The sequence below is a fragment of the Periplaneta americana genome, chromosome 13 (genome assembly GCF_040183065.1).
Source record: "Periplaneta americana isolate PAMFEO1 chromosome 13, P.americana_PAMFEO1_priV1, whole genome shotgun sequence".
NCBI lineage: Eukaryota > Metazoa > Arthropoda > Insecta > Blattodea > Blattidae > Periplaneta > Periplaneta americana.
In genome coordinates this window covers 108,642,757-108,663,593 of record NC_091129.1, presented here as the reverse complement: position 1 = coordinate 108,663,593, position 20,837 = coordinate 108,642,757, and the positions used below count along the sequence as shown (strand labels likewise).

General features: G+C 32.5%; 1 protein-coding gene across 6 annotated transcripts in view; it reads left to right on the top strand.

The window, feature by feature from the left end:
- LOC138712215 (broad-complex core protein isoforms 1/2/3/4/5-like) overlaps positions 1–20,837 on the top strand; it is a 218,606-nt gene that overhangs the window by 158,249 nt on the left and 39,520 nt on the right. Inside the window, exons 5-6 of one of the 6 annotated variants that reach the window (XM_069843755.1) lie at positions 355–673; positions 4,575–4,708. The exons of 2 other annotated variants lie outside the window; for them this stretch is intronic. In XM_069843755.1, coding sequence (XP_069699856.1) covers positions 355–650 — 296 coding nt within the window. In that variant the 3' untranslated portion in view covers positions 651–673; positions 4,575–4,708. 3 more of the 6 variants (XM_069843757.1, XM_069843753.1, XM_069843754.1) reach the window with 3 other exon arrangements.

Here is a 20,837-nt window from a genome sequence, read left to right as displayed (position 1 = left end):
ACAATGTTTATTTGATTTTCTCTGTTGGGCAGTTCCCTGTATATAAAAAAGGGTACCAAGCAGTTTGATTGAAATTTATTTTTGTGTTTTCATGAACTATTAGATTTCACATATATGATTTAGTGGATCTTAGGTCACAATTTCAAATCCGTCAAGTTACAATACATTATTTGAATAATGTCTACAAATGAACTCCAACATTAATCTCCTTGTAACAGTAACATGTGAAATTACTTACCTTACTTAATGTAAATAATACTAAACTATTGTGTGTTATAGGAGGGCCTTAACATTAAATTACATTCATGGGCATTTCTTCACAACTTGAGTGACACACAGTTTTTCCTTTTGCAGGGTCAAAAGCCTGGCACATGAGACTTACGTTTGACAAGCTGCCAGGCTACTCCAACTTGCACCGATGCAAACTTTGTGGCAAAGTTGTAACCCACATTCGCAACCACTATCATGTTCACTTCCCGGGGAGGTTCGAGTGCCCACTGTGTCGGGCTACATACACACGTAGCGACAATCTGCGGACCCATTGTAGGTTCAAGCACCCGCGATTCAACCCTGACACCAGAAAGTTTGACTTGCAATCTGAGAGCTTAGATTTGAATTCATCAGTAAATAGCACCGACAAATCATCATGATTTCAAGCAGATGACACATTATGGTATGCCAATGATTTTCGTATTCTATAGGCCCATATTTTTTAACAATTTATGGGCTTATATATGTAACTTAGTTAATGGCCCATAGCTAAAAATTTTCAACAGCTCATGCAACATGATTACTTGATTATGTAAGTGATTGATCTGTTACAGTATGTCAATAACGGATAAGTTATTATTTTCACCAAAACTTCTTGTAGTAGTAACAATGAACAGGCTCATACTTAAGTCTTAACAGCCTCAATTAACAGTTGAAGTTGCAACGAATAATTACGTATCTGAAGGATGCATGTATATTTGAGTGTTATACATGATGGGACAGTGGGTAGATGTATTAGAGTATATAATTATTGATGTTGCTGTTTTTTTAAATTTTATTGCATATATTTGGGGCAAAGTTTAGAATTGTTTCTTGATATAAATAAACATATTTATAGAGCAGTCTGTCCGTTTATAAGTGAAGTTTATAATACATTTCTTGAGCTTACATCTACTGTGAATGTTACATGGCTGACATTCACATTCCATGTTTTGTAAATTTACTCTTGATGTAGAAGCTCAGGAAGTTAAAAGAGATGGAAATTCAGAAGCACTTCCAGATTAGAACAATGCTCATGGTGAGAGGGAATAAAGTATGTTAATAATATGTAACTATTATATTATACCAAATATATGGCACTACCATGAAATCCCATTATTAAATTTGATCCTAGGCCAGCCCTATCCAATCTGCACCATCTCTGTCTGTAATTGTTCATTATCCCCTCCTTTTACAGAAATTTTACATTGTGTTTATATTTTATTATACTATGTACAAATAGAAATACCCCAGCAACAAAATGAGGGAAAAATAATAAAAGATTTGTTTATGTAATTTCCTCAAGATCAGCTGAAGTTTAAACTTTTATGAAGTGAACTTTAGACATAAATACCTATGCTTTTAATTTATTACTATTGAATTGCTATTTTCTAATTTGACATTATCCTTCCTGATGTTGAAACAGAAAATTATGTATTATATTTTGTTATTTGGGCAATGTATGATAATTGTATAGTTCACCACTGTTTTTTAATCGTCCCCAACTTATTGAGATACATTTAATTGTGGTCAATATTTCACTTTTTTGGGGATAAAAGTCTGAACACTAAAATTTCTTTGTCATCATCACTCTCATAATTTTGTTTGAGAACTAGGAGTTGATAATTATGTAGTGTGACTATTCCAGGATAATACTACAAGAGTTCTTGTTGCCACGGTTGTGCCTTTAGGAACTAAAGAATTAGTCTCTTATAGTTTGTATTGCTCATAATAATTTTTGGCATAGTCAAGGGAGTAACAGGCTGTGCTCATGCAATGAGACAGCACTCAGGAATGTGTACAATTCTCACATATCCGAGGTTTTCCCCAATTATAAGGCGAATGTCAGGTAATCCTATGAATTATCAAACAAGTCTCGCCAAAATACCATTTTGGCATTACTAGTTCCACTAACACTAGATAACCGTGCATTTGATACGTGTGTCATTAAGTAACCCATTAAAAATAATTACCAAACTTACCTTTATTGAAAAAACATATTTAAGAAACATTCTCAGTGCTGTAGGGGTTATGTTCGCCAATTGAACCAACCCACTGGCATAGCGCAGGCAGTAGGCACATTTGCCTACTAATTTGGAATTGTGCCCGGGCATGTGTTTGATTTCCAGTTGTGCTAATTACTTGGTTTGGCTTTTTTCGAGGTTTTCCTCAATCATAAGACGTTGTTGTTGTTTAGTCAACTGTCCGAAGATAGGTTTGAACCTCATAAGTAACAATGATCAGATAATCATATGACAAAACCTCGGCCTCGTCTTGCCAAATACCATCTCACTATCACGAATTGCATTGATGTCAAATAACTTAGTAGCTTATACAGCATCAATAACTAACCATCTAAAGAAATACAACAGAAGTTCATGGGATACCTGGCATGTAATAAAGTACCCTTAGCATGCTTCCTTTGGAAAAAGAAGTGAAGTATAAGGTTTTTCGTCATAAAAAAATCCTATTTCTGAACAAGAGGGCTGCAAGAAAAATTCTATGGTCATTTTTCACTTAGATCAAAATTTATATCTCGTAGTTCTCATCCTCTCATTGGAGTAATGTATTCTGCCTCAGAAATGGAATATTTTACACTGCCAAACTAAAGAATCCGGGAGTCTCAACAGCATATCTGAAGGTGTTAGAAACCATTCAATTAACATACTTCTTAAGATTACAAATTGTGAAGTAAAAATAATTATGCAAGCTGGAAAACACGTACTGAATACTGTAATTTTATGTTTGTGCTTTTCATAATAATTTCTGAAGCTGACTTGAAAAATAGTGGGTTAACTGTGTAATTTTCTTACTATGCCCCTAGTAGAAATAATAGATGTTCGAAACGTGACTGTCATGTTTTATGTACCTGAAATAGAGGAAGGTATTGGAAAGCAAAGATTTGAGCTATACTAGAAATTTCACGAAGTAAGTTTCCTGCATAAATGGATGTGGTTTTTTTCAGTTTTTATCATGTGTAGTAATATTTTGGAGTTACAACACGTGACCTACAAATTAGAATGGCCCACTGTCTCACCTAGTCTTATTATGTTTGATATGAACGAAATACTTTTTTATACTTGACACTGCGGGCCTTAATTTATGTCATCACAGTAGTGAACATACTAACAATATATAGATTAACCAGTACCTTGTTTGAAACAAAAATTGTTCTGAATTGTAAAATTAATATTTTATGCCAAAATTTGCAGAGCACATTGTGATTGGGAGCCTACACGAACATTTTATCCTTCTTATCTCCAGAGAAGCAGTAAAAATATTACTAAATTTGATAATTTGTTATATAAAGTAACTCTCCTGTGTTAATTGAAACTATGATGGTAATTTACCTTAGTGCCTAGTTTTGGCTTAATGTCTGCCATCTTCAGATTTCTAGTGAGATCTCTGCTTGTTTCCATTTTCTTCTTTGATACCTTGATAGTAGGTGTGTTTACGATTGGTGGTGTTATGTCAAATAGGATGTTATGTTCTGAAATTTGTGTGTTGATATGTTTTTGTACGTCTGTGTATTTCGTATTGTTCTAGTGTGTTCAGTTTCTGGCTTTTCTGTTCAATATATAGAATTTCTTTGTCTTTCTATGAACCGAAAAGCCAGAAATTGAATACCCCCTTCCCCTCCCAGAATAAGGGTCTAAGTACTTAGGAAAAGAATGTACCATATACCCTTATCCCGAGGAGTATTCAATTTAAATACACTATAATAATACGAAATATACAGATATATTACAAAAATACATCCACAACATATCCTCTATACACAATTAAATTTCAGAACGCACAACCTTTTTGATATGACACTACCGATTGTAAACGCACTCACCACCAAGACACCTAAAGAAGAAACCAGAAACAAGCAAGATCCTCATTAGAAATCTGCAGATGGCCGACATCAAGCCAAAACTAGTCGTTAACTAAGGTAAATTACCATCATAATTTCAATTAACACAGGAAAGTTGTTTATATAACAAATTACCAAATTTTTAATGATAAAAATGTTAAAAATAAAAATATATACTCAAGATGTAAAAATATTACATCATACAATGACCGAATTTAATAAAAGCTGTGATGCAGTAATATGCTCAAGATATAATTCATAAACAGCATTATCAGAAAGGAATTCATTCAAGGAGGCAAAACTACCAGTATTCTTTAACAAATCATTCAAATTGTATGTTATCAGGAAAATATAATTGATCTCCTCTTGTATCTTACCAATACAATTTTTTTTTCTCTCTACCCTTTATTAAATCAGTGATAAAACGTAGAGGTAGTGATTTTCGATTTATTTTTTTCTCTTGCAGGAAGGGCAGTGTCGATGGTAATGAATGATATTACCGATTATAAGACATTGTTTGTGAAACTCTCTTCGGGAGCATCAAGGCAATGCAAAATTTGCGGGAAAGTTGTGAATAACATGAAGAATCACTACCTCTACCATAATCCTGGCCGATTTGAGTGCCCCGTCTGTTTGCGCACTTTCTCTCGGCCGGATCACCTCAAGCAACATGTGAAGTGGAAACATGCTTACATTCCACTTCTGGACATTATGAGAAATCCTCCGCAATCCTATATTCACACACCACATGATGGGCTGGTCTAAAGTTTATTGTTAAATTTTGCAAAGTTTATTATTCATAATAATGGTAGACAAAAATTCCTTGCACCCTGTAAAGAATGTATGTTTATTATATCAGTGTAATTGGTAATGGGTGCAATCAAAGTAAGGTAGATTTTTGGTAATTTAGTTATCACGCTTCTAAAATTTATCTAATTATTAAGACTTAAAATAATGCTTTTAGATTCCTTTTAGGGGTAAAAAGTATATTGTTTGTTTTCATTATGTATTATATTATAAAACTTGTCTCATTTATGATTTAATGGGTTCTGAAATGGTTTAAGTTCTGAAGCAATCTGTATTAGTTACAAGTAAAATAGAAATATTTGAGCTTACTGTTTGCCTAAGGTTGTCAGATAGATGCATTGACATAGTTCAAAATTACATAACATTCCTATGGACTGTTAAATGTGTATACAAAACAGTATCAGTAAATATTACAAAAATAAAATAAAAGTAACTAGATTTTAATTCTCAGATGGTGTATTCTGTCATGTAATTTACATTACCTGTTTGGATTGAAGGATTGTTGATAGTGAACAAAATTGTAAATGCTGACATAAAGGTGCTTTGAAAGAGATCTATCAGTAAGATAATTCCTAAGAATCAGTACCTATTCCATAGCTATAAAATACAAATGCATATATTAATAATTTCTCTAGAAAGTATTATTTGATTATACTTCAAATCAAATGCATCATGAGCAGCATAGGTTGCATGATACTCTTTTAAAAACAATAAAATAGTTTAATTTCAGTACTCTACCAGTTAAATTTCAACTATAACCATAATATTGTAATGAGGCCTATGTCGGTACTTTATTAATTACAGAGACTAAACATGATACGAAATTTGGAACATTGCAATTTTGTAACAGTAGGTTACTTCTGAGGTGATAAATCGCAATACATGCTCACAGTTACTCAGGCTTTGAGAACGAAATGTTATAATTTTACTCTGTTTTACTATTTCATGGCAGTAAAGTCAGATTCAGTTGCACTCGCTAATTTGGAAGGTAATGCAGGCTTATATAAGTTTTTAGACTTTCACTATGACTATAATGAGAATTAGGCTTTGGAATATCCAGCGTTTTGGAACTACATACAGGTTCCATCATCAGTGCAGATGTCGCCTACTCTGGTGGGTTCGTTACACCAGGCTAATCCAGAATACTGAGCGTAACGAGCCCAACAGGTAGGCAACCCTTCTGATTGTACCATCTGCTCTGATGAAGCTCAGAAACATTGTAAATGTCAGGTTCTAGAACACAGGCTTATTTGGAGTTTTATATTTTACATTTCACAATAATATTGATCTTTTTCGTATTTACGATCCTTCCAAAATGACATACTTTTTCTAAGAGAATAAGAATGTATTTATAAGAAATAATGTGTTTTGTTTTTATTCTGATACATTTTTATGTTTTCGAAAGGATTCTCGTCTCTCTTATTTTTAATTAAAATATTGAATGCCATCTTACTGTATTTACTTGCGTATTAGATTCCCTATGGGGGAGATCTTGTATGCACATATGTTAAAAAAAAGTAAGGAAATAGAGTTTTTAAAGTTAGGTAACAATAGGCCCAAATATAGAAATTAGTATAATAATGTCAATACATTTCCTCCACTAGGTCAATCACATTCAATTTAAATGACACAATAACTTGCTCACTTATTGCCCAGTTTTAAATTCACACCTTAAACTAATCTCTTTCTCTGAATGACTGACTTCAGAAGTATGGTATGTTAAAACTGATACCATCGGTAGAAGAAGAAAGAGAATTTGAATCTCTGTCTGTGCTGTAACAATGGAAGAACAACAGAACAGAGAATATGTTAGGTAGTTTGAGGATAAACAAAGGGAGATGTTATGCAAATCTGGCTTTCAGATAAAGCTCCCTGTGAAGCAGACTTGAATAATTTCAAGGGAAAAATTTGTTCTGGGGCCGGGTATCGATCCCGAGACCCTTCGCTTAGCGCACAAATGCTCTACCGACTGAGCTACCTAGGAACTACACCCAGCACTATCCCAATTTTTTCCCTTTATATCAACACAACTCAAGTGGGCTGACAAGGTGCCAGAAACCCAACTTTGAGTGCACACAAACACTGTGTGACTTGAATTGTGGTTTTCTGTTACCGTACCTACAGTGACATATATATATTATGCAAAATTATTAAAGGGAGATGTTCCTCTTTCCAGTGCTGAGACAATTGGAGAAATAATGGGACAGAGGATGGTTTCAGAAGTGGGTTTTACCTTGCAATCATTCCATGAAATCTGTAATTGATAATGTACACTACTGTGCAAAAGTCTTTGCTCTTAAAGTGGAGGAGGTCTAATAAGCAAGTAAATACAGTATATCGTCATCACAAAATTTAAAAGAAATTATATATATATATATATATATATATATATATATATATATATATATATATATATTCTCTTTTAAAAAGGTGATCATTTCAAAGAAATGTTTAAATTCCTATGGATGTACAGAATGTAATTGCAATATCTGAAATATTTCTCTGGAAAATTGAAATATATCTCTCACTAGACATTAAGCCACAAAAGATGCATCTACGAGTTTTTATTGCAGTCCATCGTGAATTTACCATTATTTTAATGTAAAGTATGTATTTCTTTCTTATTATCTTAATAACTGGCAACCTTAGGCCTATCAAATCTGTATGTGATTCTCTTTGACTCTCTAGTAAATTTGTTTCTTGAAGAAAAATATTATTAATAAAAAACAAATATAAAAATAATTAAATGGAAGTTGGGTGAGAACATCTTGAAGTTCTAATATCATTAAGTGTTTACAGATTTATGGTTTTATTGCATAACTGAAATGATGAGTTGTATGTAAACTTTGTTATGTGCATTATGTCTAGCAGTACGTCAGAGTATTGTGATAACTTGGGTCAGGTGCTAATACCATTGTATATTCATACGTGCAATAGCTGCAAGTAACAGACTAATGTTTACTGTGTTTCAAGGCATTGTTTGTTGGGATTCGTTGTTTGTTTGTTTTTTTTTCTTTTTTATGTTTAATTTATTTATTGTTATTAGGATACGCTCTCAGTGTAGTATTTGTTTCAACACTTTTTTGAACTTTTATAACTAATAAAATATAAATTCTAGGTTAAATTCTGAAACCCTGAATAAAGTTTAGCATGCCAATATAGAAAACAAACTGTTGATAAGCTCTCACAAACTTTTTAAGTTGTGTTATTAACAAATATATTATTTATATATTTTAATCTTAAATAAAATTATAGAATACTGAAAAGTGTTTTCTCATATTTACCCTCCTTAACCTCTAGCAACATGTTACATTCCACCTAAATTTAACATAACCTACGTCATCAGTAAGGTAAATATTATTTTACAATTGGAGTTCAAATTTTTAACAATTGAAGACTAACTTTCCAATAGGATAAGTACCAATTTATCAAATTTCATTTTATTCAACTAAGAGAGGTGCATCTTTATGAGCACATCATTCTGAATGGACTCTGTTATAGTTCAACTGTAAGTGACTCATTTGTGCACTCACTCATTCAATGTTGGAGTTTCTCAAGAAGTATTTGGCAGTGTTTTTCATCCATATCTCAGAAACTTTTTTGCGCTTAGGCTCTTTCGAAAGATAGGTCTTCAATTATTTTGGACATCAAATTTGCACAGCTATTAAACGATGCTTTTTATATACATTTTTATGTTATATGAAATACATGACATGAAAATGTGCTAAACAAGTGATGATTAAACCATTTTCTTGCTTAAATTTTGTCTCAAGCTTTGGTCTTATTACACAGGTATGATTCATCCTTTGTGAGTGTTATAAATTCCATCCTGCAGACAAAATCTAGATTGACCTTGTATAAAGAGTATTCTAATTATATTATTGCAATATTTATTATTTAAGTACACGTAAAAATGTGTAATGGGCATTTTAACTGGTTTTCAACAACCATAAGATTTGGTAAGGCACACTGTTCAGCTTTAGTTTCTTCATGTTAAAACACACTAACCTTTGCATCCTGAGACATTTTCAAATTATCATCTCATCAGGTTAAAATAGTAGCCTGCTGTAGAGGAATATATATTGATCACTAAGACTTGTCAAGCTATATTTTTGTGCCACATCAGTTGCTCCTTTTTTTTTTTTTTTTAAAGTAATTATTTTGGTTACAGTTTATCTGAAATAGTTCTTGCCCCTGTAAAACTTAAATATAACAAAGTATTTGGATTTCCCTTTAAGAAGATAGTAACATTCTTCTTACCCAAAGCCACCTTTCCTTAGGGTTGAAAGAATGAAAATCATTTCAACTGCAGTCAACTGAAACCCTGTCAGCTTTCATGCTTACCATTACATCAGTTGTTTTACATGAGCCCTTTCCATCCTTTACCACAGGCTCAATTGACTGCAGTGGCCGGGACGTGAACCTACGATCTTTGGCCGGACATATCTTGTGCGCCTTAAACCGCTCAGCTAACGAACCCAACACGAATTTACCCAATTATGCAGGTATACGAACCCCTGGTTGTTACACATTTGCGTGCAATAGTGGTATAAGTCTTCTGGCTTCTCAGGGTTAATATTTAAAAGAATAGTTTGCCTATGTTCATTAAAAATAAATAGTGACGTGATTAATATTTCTTATTACTCATGTGTTTTAAAAAGTTATGTTTGAACCATTTATTGACTGATAGATCAATAGTTACATCTGATATAAAAAAAAGTTTTGATCGTGTAAAATCGATTTCATTTTTTTTAGCTTCTACTACAAAATACATCAAACCTATAACTTAATTCATATCATTGCTCCATTGCTTCGTTTTCAAAAGCAGTGTACTTGATAAAGTTTATTTTTTACTTGTACAACAGTATCAGCTCATTTTTAATTCTTTTGCTTAGGTTGTGACAGACTTTTCTTTGTTGAAGGAGCTCTATTTTTTTTTTAAATAGACGCATTGTAACCATAATAAAATGACCTGTACTGATAAGGAAACTTTCCAAAATAATTATGCCGAAACCACTTGTACACAAGTTTTGTAAAGGTACGGTTGAGTACAAAAAATAATCTGCTACCAATATATACAGCAAGACATAGAAGAACAGCTTCTGCCCCTCCCCCCCCCCCTCCAAAAACTTACAACCTCTTATTTCGGTAGTATTTTTATCAGGCTGTTCATGATTTTTCACTGTTTATCATCAGGTAGTTCTGTAAACATTCTGTCTCCGACCTTCTTCATCATACTGAATTTCTTTGGTAGAGTTCTCACAAGTTTTCATCGATAATACACAGTCGAACCTCAATAGAACAATTTGGTCTGGGAAAATTTTATCATTATATTAGGGTTATGTGAAGTTAAATATTGAACATGAAAGCCAAGTAAGGGTTTCTAAAAATTTTGACCATTGTTGTAATGAAGGATAAAAGATATTGAAAATATAGAAAATATGTTGGGAACAATCAAAATTATCGTTGCAACAGGGTTTATTGTTATATTGGTTTTCGTTGTACAGAGGTTCATCTTTAGTTCGTAGAAACTGAACTACACTGTTAAGGTGTGAAAAAGTAAAAGTAAAAAGCAAGTAAAAAATGTTTTCAAGTTGTAGAACAGAAATCATTATATTATATATATATATATATATATATATTTTTTTTTTTTTTACAGACTCTTTTAGCAGCTAGGTTCTGTAAGTCACTTTTTCTTCACAGTATTTATCCTTGTGCAAATTTTCAAGAGGGATTGTAACCCTTTTTGTGGACGATTCCCTTGTGAGTCTTGAATTGTAATAGAATTTAGATTATCTAGAATTTTATATCTTAATATGCTACCTGTATATTAGTTTGTAACAGGAGGATGTCAGTAACTAATTTCATGCATCTTGAACTTCTGGAACTATTGTTTTTCCTCTACCTTATTCCCTGATCGGTATAGATCTTTAGGAAAGTTTACTGTTCTAAAGCTTGAGAGAGAGTTTACTTAATTTTATGAAGTAGTTCTAGAAATTGACGTCATTGCAGTCAGCTGGAAGAAGATTGGCTTTGTAATTGACCCATTTTGAAAGAAATAATACACAAAGCAAAGAAGTAGATCGTGAAAAAAAAAGCAGCATTTTGCTTCAAATATCTGGAAGAAAAATACCGATTATCTGAAAACCCCTGGGAAGTGATTGGATGATTGTTTGGAGCATGTGGAACTATTTCAAAATTATTTAAATTTTTTCCATATATTTCATATTGATACATCAAATCTCCAGTATATATCTACATAAATTTTAATTTTGTCTTTGTTAATTGTAGATGACCATTTGTACAGTTTTATAGATGAATAAAAAGCCACCGGCATGGCTCAGTCGGTTAAGGTGCTTGTCTCCCGGTCTGAAGTTGCACTCGGGTACGGGTTTGATCCCCGCTTGGGCTGATTACCTGGTTGGGTTTTTTCCGAGGTTTTCCCCAACCGCAAGGTGAATGCCAGGTAATCTATGGCGAATTCTCAGCCTCATCTCACCAAGTACCATCTCGCTATCACCAATCTTATCGACGCTAAATAACTCGTAGTTGATAAGCATCGTTAAATAACCAAATAAAAAAATAAATGAATAAATAAATTATTCGGTTTTAGGGACAGGTGCTAAAAAACCTTAACTATGTGAATTTGTTTATATATATATTTATACAGTGAGGTTAGTTCGGGATGCTGGGGTTTTTGTCTGGTGCCAGCCCTGCTATTTATGTGTTGGTGACCGCGAGAAACACGCACACGTCTCCGGCACTTTTAGGCCTACAATCCTACAATGTTACAATGCTTAAAAGTTACACTACTTATCGAGCTCATATTCGTTGCTCAAAATGTCCTCCATTTACTGCAACATACATTTGACATCTTTTTATGAAATTTGCAGTCACTCTCGCAAGTTCTTCAATCTTTCACCAATCTCATCTAATTTCTCTTCCGACAGAACACGCCATTTTCTTTTCGGTTTTCCATCATTTACCGAACTTGTCCACATGAACTTCTTATAAAATCTTCTTATTGTACTGGCAGCTGTAACAGGTCTCTCTAGAAACTTTCCCCGAAATTTGCGAATTGTCACCTCACAAGATTTTCCTTTCCATAGGTATGTATAGACTATAGATAAGTACGTCCACATAATGAATAAGTCATTATAACAATAGCCTACATGGAGCACTTTAAACTTAACATAAACTTAATTGATGAACTAGTGGACTTTAACACGAGTAAGTCCACTAGTTCATCAATTAATTATATTCAAGTGTTAAAAGTGGTGTACGCAAGATTCAAAAATGGATTAACATAAACTTTTAAGATGACAACTTTCACTGCCAACTTACTTCTCATAACACAACACAACTAAAGCGAAACTGCAGTGTCACTCACTGCTTGCATACCAAGAATGTGGCGAGGAATGGCTCCAGCAAAACCCGAGTGTCCCCAACTAATCTCACTGTATATACACACAAATTACGTGGCCGTAACCGAAAGGTACCCCTTGTTATAGGACAGCTGTCCCTTTCTGGATTCTCTCTCTTTTCTAATGCTTTGCATTCATTAATAAATGCTTGCTAGTTTAATCAGCCTTTAAATAACATGTACAACGAACGAGATCTGTCTTTCCCCTGATCTTGTATAGATGATCTTCTACCCCCAGTGGGAACTTCCACTCAAGTCATGTTAGGTACCGGTATTTATGCTTTAGTTTGAGCAGTTTGAGTGATCTGCTCTTATCAGGTTCTTCAGTTACACATTTAGCTTTCATTAGTTTTACATTACTGCTTGTGTTTACTAATCATACAAACCATAAGAACCTGCTTGACAAACGATTTTTTTTTTATTATTCATTCTAATTCTTAACGTCTGTCTCATTGTGCCTGATCTTTTTGTATTCTAACAATTATATCAGCTTCACTGAATTGTGTATATTCAGTATTTTAGTGATTCTGGGCATTTCATAAGAGTTACAAATCTGCGAAATTACCAGAATATTAGCATGATTTTTATCTTTGTAACCTTCTTAATACTTTTCCATGTAACTATAATGACAAAACTCTCAGTCTCAAAAATTGATCAAGACCGAAAGATAAAATCAGCTACAAATTATATGAGCACTTTTTCAATATAAAACCATATTTGTGACTCATGATGAGGAGCATTCAATAATAGGAAGTCGAAGAAGATACATTGCATCACTTTCACGAGGCCTTGTATTATTACTAATGTGAATTTTTTAATCTAATTTTATAACAGTGTCATAAGAAACGTGTTTGGTTTATTAGAAAAGTTGTCTATCAGGTGAGGGATATATAGAATCACAGTCAATCTACTTCACTGCAAATGTGTGGTGGGGGCTTGAATGCTAACAGTGTTTTACTGTTGTGGTTTTATGATGGATGGCTATAAACTTGAAAAGTTGGTTGAATATTTAGTGCATGAGACACGATTTGGAAATTTGTAATCATAAAACACTTCAACAGAAACTCATGGACATCAAGTTTGGAGACATACTGCATTCTGGAAGACTACATTCATCAGTGTGATAAGGTAAATCTTACAAGATCTGAATCGGTTGCTATACTGCAAGGTTACTACTCTTGGATAACCAAACATTTTAATAAGGAAAACAAAAATCTTTGTTGATGGAATATCTATAAAGAATTGCATTCGTCATTTGTTCCAGTTAGGTAAGGACAGCAAATGTTAAAGCAGCATATATTTCCACACAAAAGAATTTATTTACCTATTTGAAATTATTCTTGGTGAACAAAATCATGAGACTGCTATATCAGTCCTATATTTCTAAAAACAATTATGGCCTTTATGATCTGGAAGTTTGTGCAAAACAATACATCTTTGATCATAATCAGGAAGCCATCCATTGTAAACAATTAAGTGTGCTATTAAATAGGGATGTTTTGTTGCGTGATTAATGCAAGGTCTCAAATAGCAATATAAATTGTCGAATGGTTTCAGCATTTCAGTGAAAAGGGACTAATACATGACCTTGCAGCATTTTGCCCCGTCAAATTATCACACTTTGAAATGTCAGCTTGCAAAACCGTGTAACATAATGAACTCTGTTGAGATCTATGACTATAATAAAAACATATTCGTGAGAGCTGAATGATATAAAAATTTGCAATTATGTAGGAGAGAGACTGCAAGTATTTTTATAACATTTAAATTTTCTTATAGTGATATTTTCTTAAAACTTCAGTTTTTTTGATTATATCAGTCAGTACTTTTAAAAGAACAGGTTTCTGCTTGTAAGGAGACATATTTGTAGTTTCTGCGTACTAGTTTTTAGTATATTCACTTTCCTGAATGTTAGGATTTTTTTTTTTGTAGTTGCTGTGTGCTAAAATAAGTTCAAATATAATGTAAAAATTGAATAAAAATCGTATGGTAAGTTAAATGTATAGATTAGATCAAGTATTAAAAATGCAGCAAGTTGCAAGATAATTGTTTGGATTGTAATGACATGTAGAACCCTGAATTTGGTATTGAACCAGATGGAAGTAATAGGTATGAAAGTTAGATTGATCCAGAATAGAATGCAGTAATTAGTAGATGTTCTAGTTCAAAAAAAGTTAGCCATTGGAATTTAATCCCTTAAAATCAGTAGAAAAGGGTGAACTGTTTCTATTGACACAGGCTTTTTATTTTTCAGGGGTGCAACATCCCATACATCCAAATGCTGATAGCAATGAAAGAGTGAGCGAAGAAACAATCTTCATGAAGTTACCTAAAAGTAGTGGAGATACTCCAACATTACACCTGTGTCGATTATGTGGCAAAGTTGTGCGGAATAAATGGCATCACTATCGATTTCACAATCCAGAATATTTCAAATGCATGCTCTGTCACACTGTCCATAACCGAAAAGATCACTTGAAAGCACACATGAAAATGAAACATAATATCGAGTTTTTTCCTGGTGCACAAGCATAGGACTGAATATTTCAGATTGCTAATTGAAGCAATTATCATCTCTCATATTGTAAATAATTATTCTTTGTAGAAACTTTCGAAATAGGTCATCTTTATTTTTACATTATCAAAGTAAACTTTAACTTTGAAACAGAGTCTAGTCATTGACGTTCATTGGCCATATACAAATAGACATGATAGGCAGCAAAGTTTCATTATTAACTAGCATATATTTGTCTTTCACATTACAGTAGAATTCCACAATCTGTAAATCATAATGTAGAATAATTTATTTCCTTGAAGATTATGGTACCATCAATGGGGGTAACGTTGGCCCATTAAGGGTAATTTTGGCCCAACAGAGAATAATACATATTTGAATTTTTATATCTCTCACAAAATGTGATATATCTTAGTAGTTTCAGCTGTACTGTGTAAATGGTAGCTTCAGCCAGTAAAATAATTTAACCAAGTACTTTCAGAACTTACCTTTAGGCAGCAGCACTGTTTTAAGTGGATCAACTGTTTGTAGTGTGAAAAGTATTCTTGAAACTTTTATATGATGAAACGGTATTTTTAGCAGTAAAAATTTGGCATGCACTAAAAAAGTTGGTAAATATGATTGGCAAAGTGATTTAAATTTTTAATTTAGTACATCATTTGCCATATTGATTATATTTTGAAAAATAAGAAAGACTGAACACACATAGATGTGGCAGGAACTAGACCATATGCAAATTATTCAGAGAGGAAACTAAACCATTGCTTAGATGACATCAGGAATGGTGTAAAAAAGCAGAGGGCAGCAGCTGCATAAACTCAAAAGTAACCTTATTGCAAAACCAGGCTGGCCAACAATATTTCCAAATGAAGAAGAGAATGTATTTGCAAAACATCTCGAAAAGATGGCAGAATTTAGACTTCCAATGGGCGAACAAGATCTACAAATGACAATAAAGAGCTATCTTGACAAAACAGGACGCACAGAAAAAAAAAAAAAAAAAAAAGCCTGGTTATGAAAGGACAAATCTTTTTCTAAAACGTCATCCTAACTTTACAGTCAGATTCATTCATTCATTTAGTGTTCTGCCCAAGTGCAGGTCTTTCACTGCAAACTCAGCTTTCTCCAATATTTCCTATTTTCTGCTTTTCTTTTCGTTTCCTCATATGATCTATATATCTTAATGTCGTCTATGATGTAATATCTTCTTCTACCCTGAACTCTTCTCCCGTTCACCATTCCTTCCAATGAGTCAGATTATGCAGCAATATTAAAAAGAATAATACAACTATTGGCGAAGAGATTATCGATGAATATAATAATATAATATAAAATACATGATTTACATTATCACCTTCAATTTGCGTGTTTTCCTAATAAAATATGCACTGTTCTTAATTAAATTGTAATGTGAGTATAATTTCAGTGCATTTTATCATATCAATTGGTTAAACCAGCACTCATTTTGGATTACAGTGGTCCAAGATGATCCTAAATACAGTGTACTATGTTAGTTGGAAAGTTGGGGCAAAGGTAACATTGACCCACTATAAAAAAAAATTATGAACTCAAACATAAAGCAATATAAATGAATACAATATAATATTTTATTACTCAGTCAATGACAAATCAATGTAAAATAATGACTTATTTTATAGTCATTAAGTTTATATACATGAATTACAAAATTGCGAACGTTTTCACCTATTCAGGCATCCTCAGGCAGAGTTATACAATATCTCAATGTCACATGCGTAGCTATTGGTGGTGAGTACTATTTGAATTAATGATGTACAAGCCATCTCCATTAATAAAATGTAATATTACAGTTAATAAGTTTACTATCTGTAATATTACATTTTATTAATGGAGATGGCTTGTACATCATTAATTCAAATAGTACTCACCACCAATAGCTACGCATGTGACATTGAGATATTGTATAACTCTGCCTGAGGATGCCTGAATAGGTGAAAACGTTCGCAATTTTGTAATTCATGTATATAAACTTAATGACTATAAAATAAGTCATTATTTTACATTGATTTGTCATTGACTGAGTAATAAAATATTATATTGTATTCATTTATAGAAATTGACAATCTGAATATTCCATCATGCTTCCTAAGTTAATAAAGCAATATGTTTGCAATGCTTTAGGAGCCACTGTTACATAATATAGAACTCCTAAAATGTTTTATTAAAATAAATTAACAAATACATCAATTACAAAATTTTACTTTTAGAATGGTAAAAAAAAATTGGGCCAATGTTACCTCTGTTGATGGTACGTTAAAAAATTCTTTTAACCATCGTTCTATCACAGGATTTTCATACTAATCCAGTCTGAAATCAGGAACTGAACTGATCCATAGAGATTTATAATACAAGTGCTGGTGTAAGATACTTGATATATCCTCCAGCTACTGTACATGTATTTGAATATACTGTTGGATTTGTAACACTCAAGGCTGACTACTTAGGCATGAAAGCGTTTCTTACATTCTAAGCAGTTAGAGAGAAAAGATAATTTGGTGTTATGTTTGATAAGATAGGAACGTGTTGATTATCAAAACATTTTTAAAATTATAATGTAACTCGTGTTATTAATCAGAATGAATTTGCGACCTGGTCATATTAATAAAGCAAATAATATTTAAGCATAGGAAAAGATATGGATGTACATAGTTGTCGAAAATTATATATTGAAGATGGTGCCATTATAATGTATATTATAACAAAAGTCTAAACAAGTGACAGTAGTTGATGGAATATCTTGTTAGAATGGCAAAGTAAATGTAAGACTAGTGGTTCCAAATTACATAATTCATTGGATTAACCTGCATCATCATCATCATCATCATCATAAAATGGAATTGTGCTATCTTCATTTATACACATTAGAATTTATTGAGCCACCAATTTTTTATTCAGATTTTCATTAAAACTATATTAAGAACATGTGATATAATATGTTTATGTATTAACTTACCTTATGAAAAGTGTACCGGTAATTAGTCTGATGGCTGCAAATTATTTCCTTTACTCATTAGTTATTGTCGCAATAATGTATGAGGGATTCAGCTTTGCAAATTCAGTCCAGAATTGACTGATATTTTGTCAGTATGATCACGTCAAAGACTGGGAATATTTTAATTCAAAATATATATTTTAAAAGTTGAGAAATTGTCATTCTCAAATATTTATATGAATTATTGTCAATTCTTACCACTTGACATTTAAGACAAACTACAAACATTCTCGAAACAAAATTATCTCATTTCATTAAGCTGTTGTAGTTCATTACGAAGTTCATATGACTTCAACAATATCTTTTCTATACTCATGCTATGTAACTTTTTAATTTATTATACTGTACATGCATTGTATGCAATTAATTAGTCATATTTTAAAAAGATAAAATATTCATTATTTTTTGGAAGTCATATTCTTCCACTTAATCTCACATATTTTGATTGTAAATTACGGTATCAAAACTAAAATCTCAAAAACATTAAAGAAAAACTTTGTTCTTTAATTGGGTGCAGTGCTTTATGAGATCACAACTATGTTTACTTTCTCTATGAGGAATCATTTTACGCAACATTGGAAAACTTTTACCAGTAATATTATTCTCGATTCATGGATGAAAAAAATCAGATTATGCTAATGAAAAAAAAAAAACATAATTATTAATATTATGATATGTATCAACCTTCTTCACGGTTGAATTTTAATTCTATTATAAACCAACTCTTTTTCATTGTTTTTCTTCATACATGTGCTTCATAATTAATGAGGCAATTAGTTGTCATGTAATAAAGAAGTGCAGTCCAAGAACAATCTTTCATTTTTGAAAGCACTATAGATTAACTTTATTTTTCTGTTGCTGCAGGAATATCTAAGTGAAGTACTGGTAATAATGAAAGATAACTAAACTAGTCTTTTCGTCCCCATCTGTTTATAAATATAAAAGTAATCTTATTTAATTAAAATTAAGTTAATGTATGTTAGCCTTATTCTTTTGTACTGCATGGTGATTAAAAATCATTCAAATGCTTGTGATACGTTTATTTAGATCTGTAATTCCTTGCATCCAAAATAATCCAATGTGAATTTATAAAAAAAACGCATTTTGTCATTGATTTTTAACTATTTTGGTAAGTGTACAATTATTAAAGCTTTGCCAATATCGAAATCAAAATTAATTTTAGAACTGGTGAAGTATTGGAAAATAAATAGTTTCATCTTTATTATAAAGACTGTTAGAAATTTTGCTTGTCCACATCGTAGACATTTTAATAAGTTATTATTGATCCTCTTAAGCCTTTGTATAGAAACCTGTATAATATCTGTATTTATAATATGTGTAATTTTTGTGCGGGTAGCTCAGTTGGTAGCATAACTGGCTATGAATTGGAAGGTCTTGGGCTCAGTTCTGAGCGAGAGTTTTCTTGTTGCCAAAACTTCCAGAATGGCCTGAGGTTCACTCAGCCTCTTATCAGATTGAATACTGAGTGTAAAAGGCAGTTGGGGTTGGAGCGTGGTGCTGACTATACCACCTCATTCTATTGCCAAAGTCAAAAAAGCAGGGTGCTGTACCTCTTTGGTCCCCAAGCGCCTTCATGGCATACATAAGTGTTCTGTCCAAAGGCAAGTCTTTCACTGCAAACCCGCATTATCCAGTCTTTCTTATTTTCTGCCTTTCTCATTGTCTCCACATATGATCCATATATCTTAGTGTTGTCTATCATCTGATATCTTCTTCTGCCTCGAACTCTTCTCCCATTCACCATTCCTTCCAGTGCATCCTTCAGTAGGCAGTTTCTTCTCAGCCAGTGACCCAACCAATTTCTTTTTCTCTTTCTGATCAGTTTCAGCATCATTCTTTCTTCACCCACTCTTTCCAACACAGCTTCATTTCACATGCTCCATATATATATATATATATATATATATATTCTTGTGCAAGAATTATGCAAGTCATTCATTCCTTGGACGAATTTTCTAATTCATACCATTGTCACAAGTACCTTCTCAGTAAACACACCTCTTTTGTTCCCCCCCCCCCCCTGCCTCTCCTCAATATAGTCATTTTCCCTTACTTTTCCATAATTTCTTTATGTGGAGAACTAACATCTGAATACTTTCTGTAGAAAAGTTTTCTTAATTCTCTTACAGATTCTGTTTTAACATATGTATGAATTGTACATACTGTACATTAAAAATTTTGTTTATTCAATAATGTATTTTTGACTTTCCATCATTAATCAACAGATTGACACATTATATATGTCACTGTAGCTTCAACACATACAGTTTTCAATTATGTGATGCGATATTTGCAGTAGGTTTTGCAGGTTTCATTCATTGTCTGCAAAACTAATAATGTTTAATGTGGTGAAAGAATAATGTAACACTGTTAACTTCATACAGTGTTGTAGGCAGAGTTGGGTGAGTAAATTACATGTAAAATACGTAATATAAAAAGCAGTTCTATGGATACATCATGACGTAATTCTAATTACTAATTAAACACCAAGTTCTATGCTTCTTCTTGACACAATAACAGACTCTAGAGGGAGATCGCATTCAATTGGTTAGCATGGGCAAAGAAGAGGATGTTTATCAGTTGAGAAGAGAGCACAACTGTTAATCAATCACAGGGTTGCCTTTATCTGAAGACAAGGACAGAAAATGTGTGTATTCTGTAGTGTATTTTAAATGATATGCACGTGCTAAAATTAGAGCATCAAATGAACTATGTGGTAACTGTGTTTACCTCCACATTCCATCCCGATATCTCCACATGCAGAATAGACTTGGGCGAGCAGTAGTTCTGTAAACATCTATTTAATGTTCTCAGAAAGGAGGTTTTGGATTACAATTATGTGACTTGAATTTCTTATTTCTCAAGAGAGAAATGCTAGAGGGTCAGCATATCAGTATAATATGATGACTCGATATCTTCATCAATATCAATT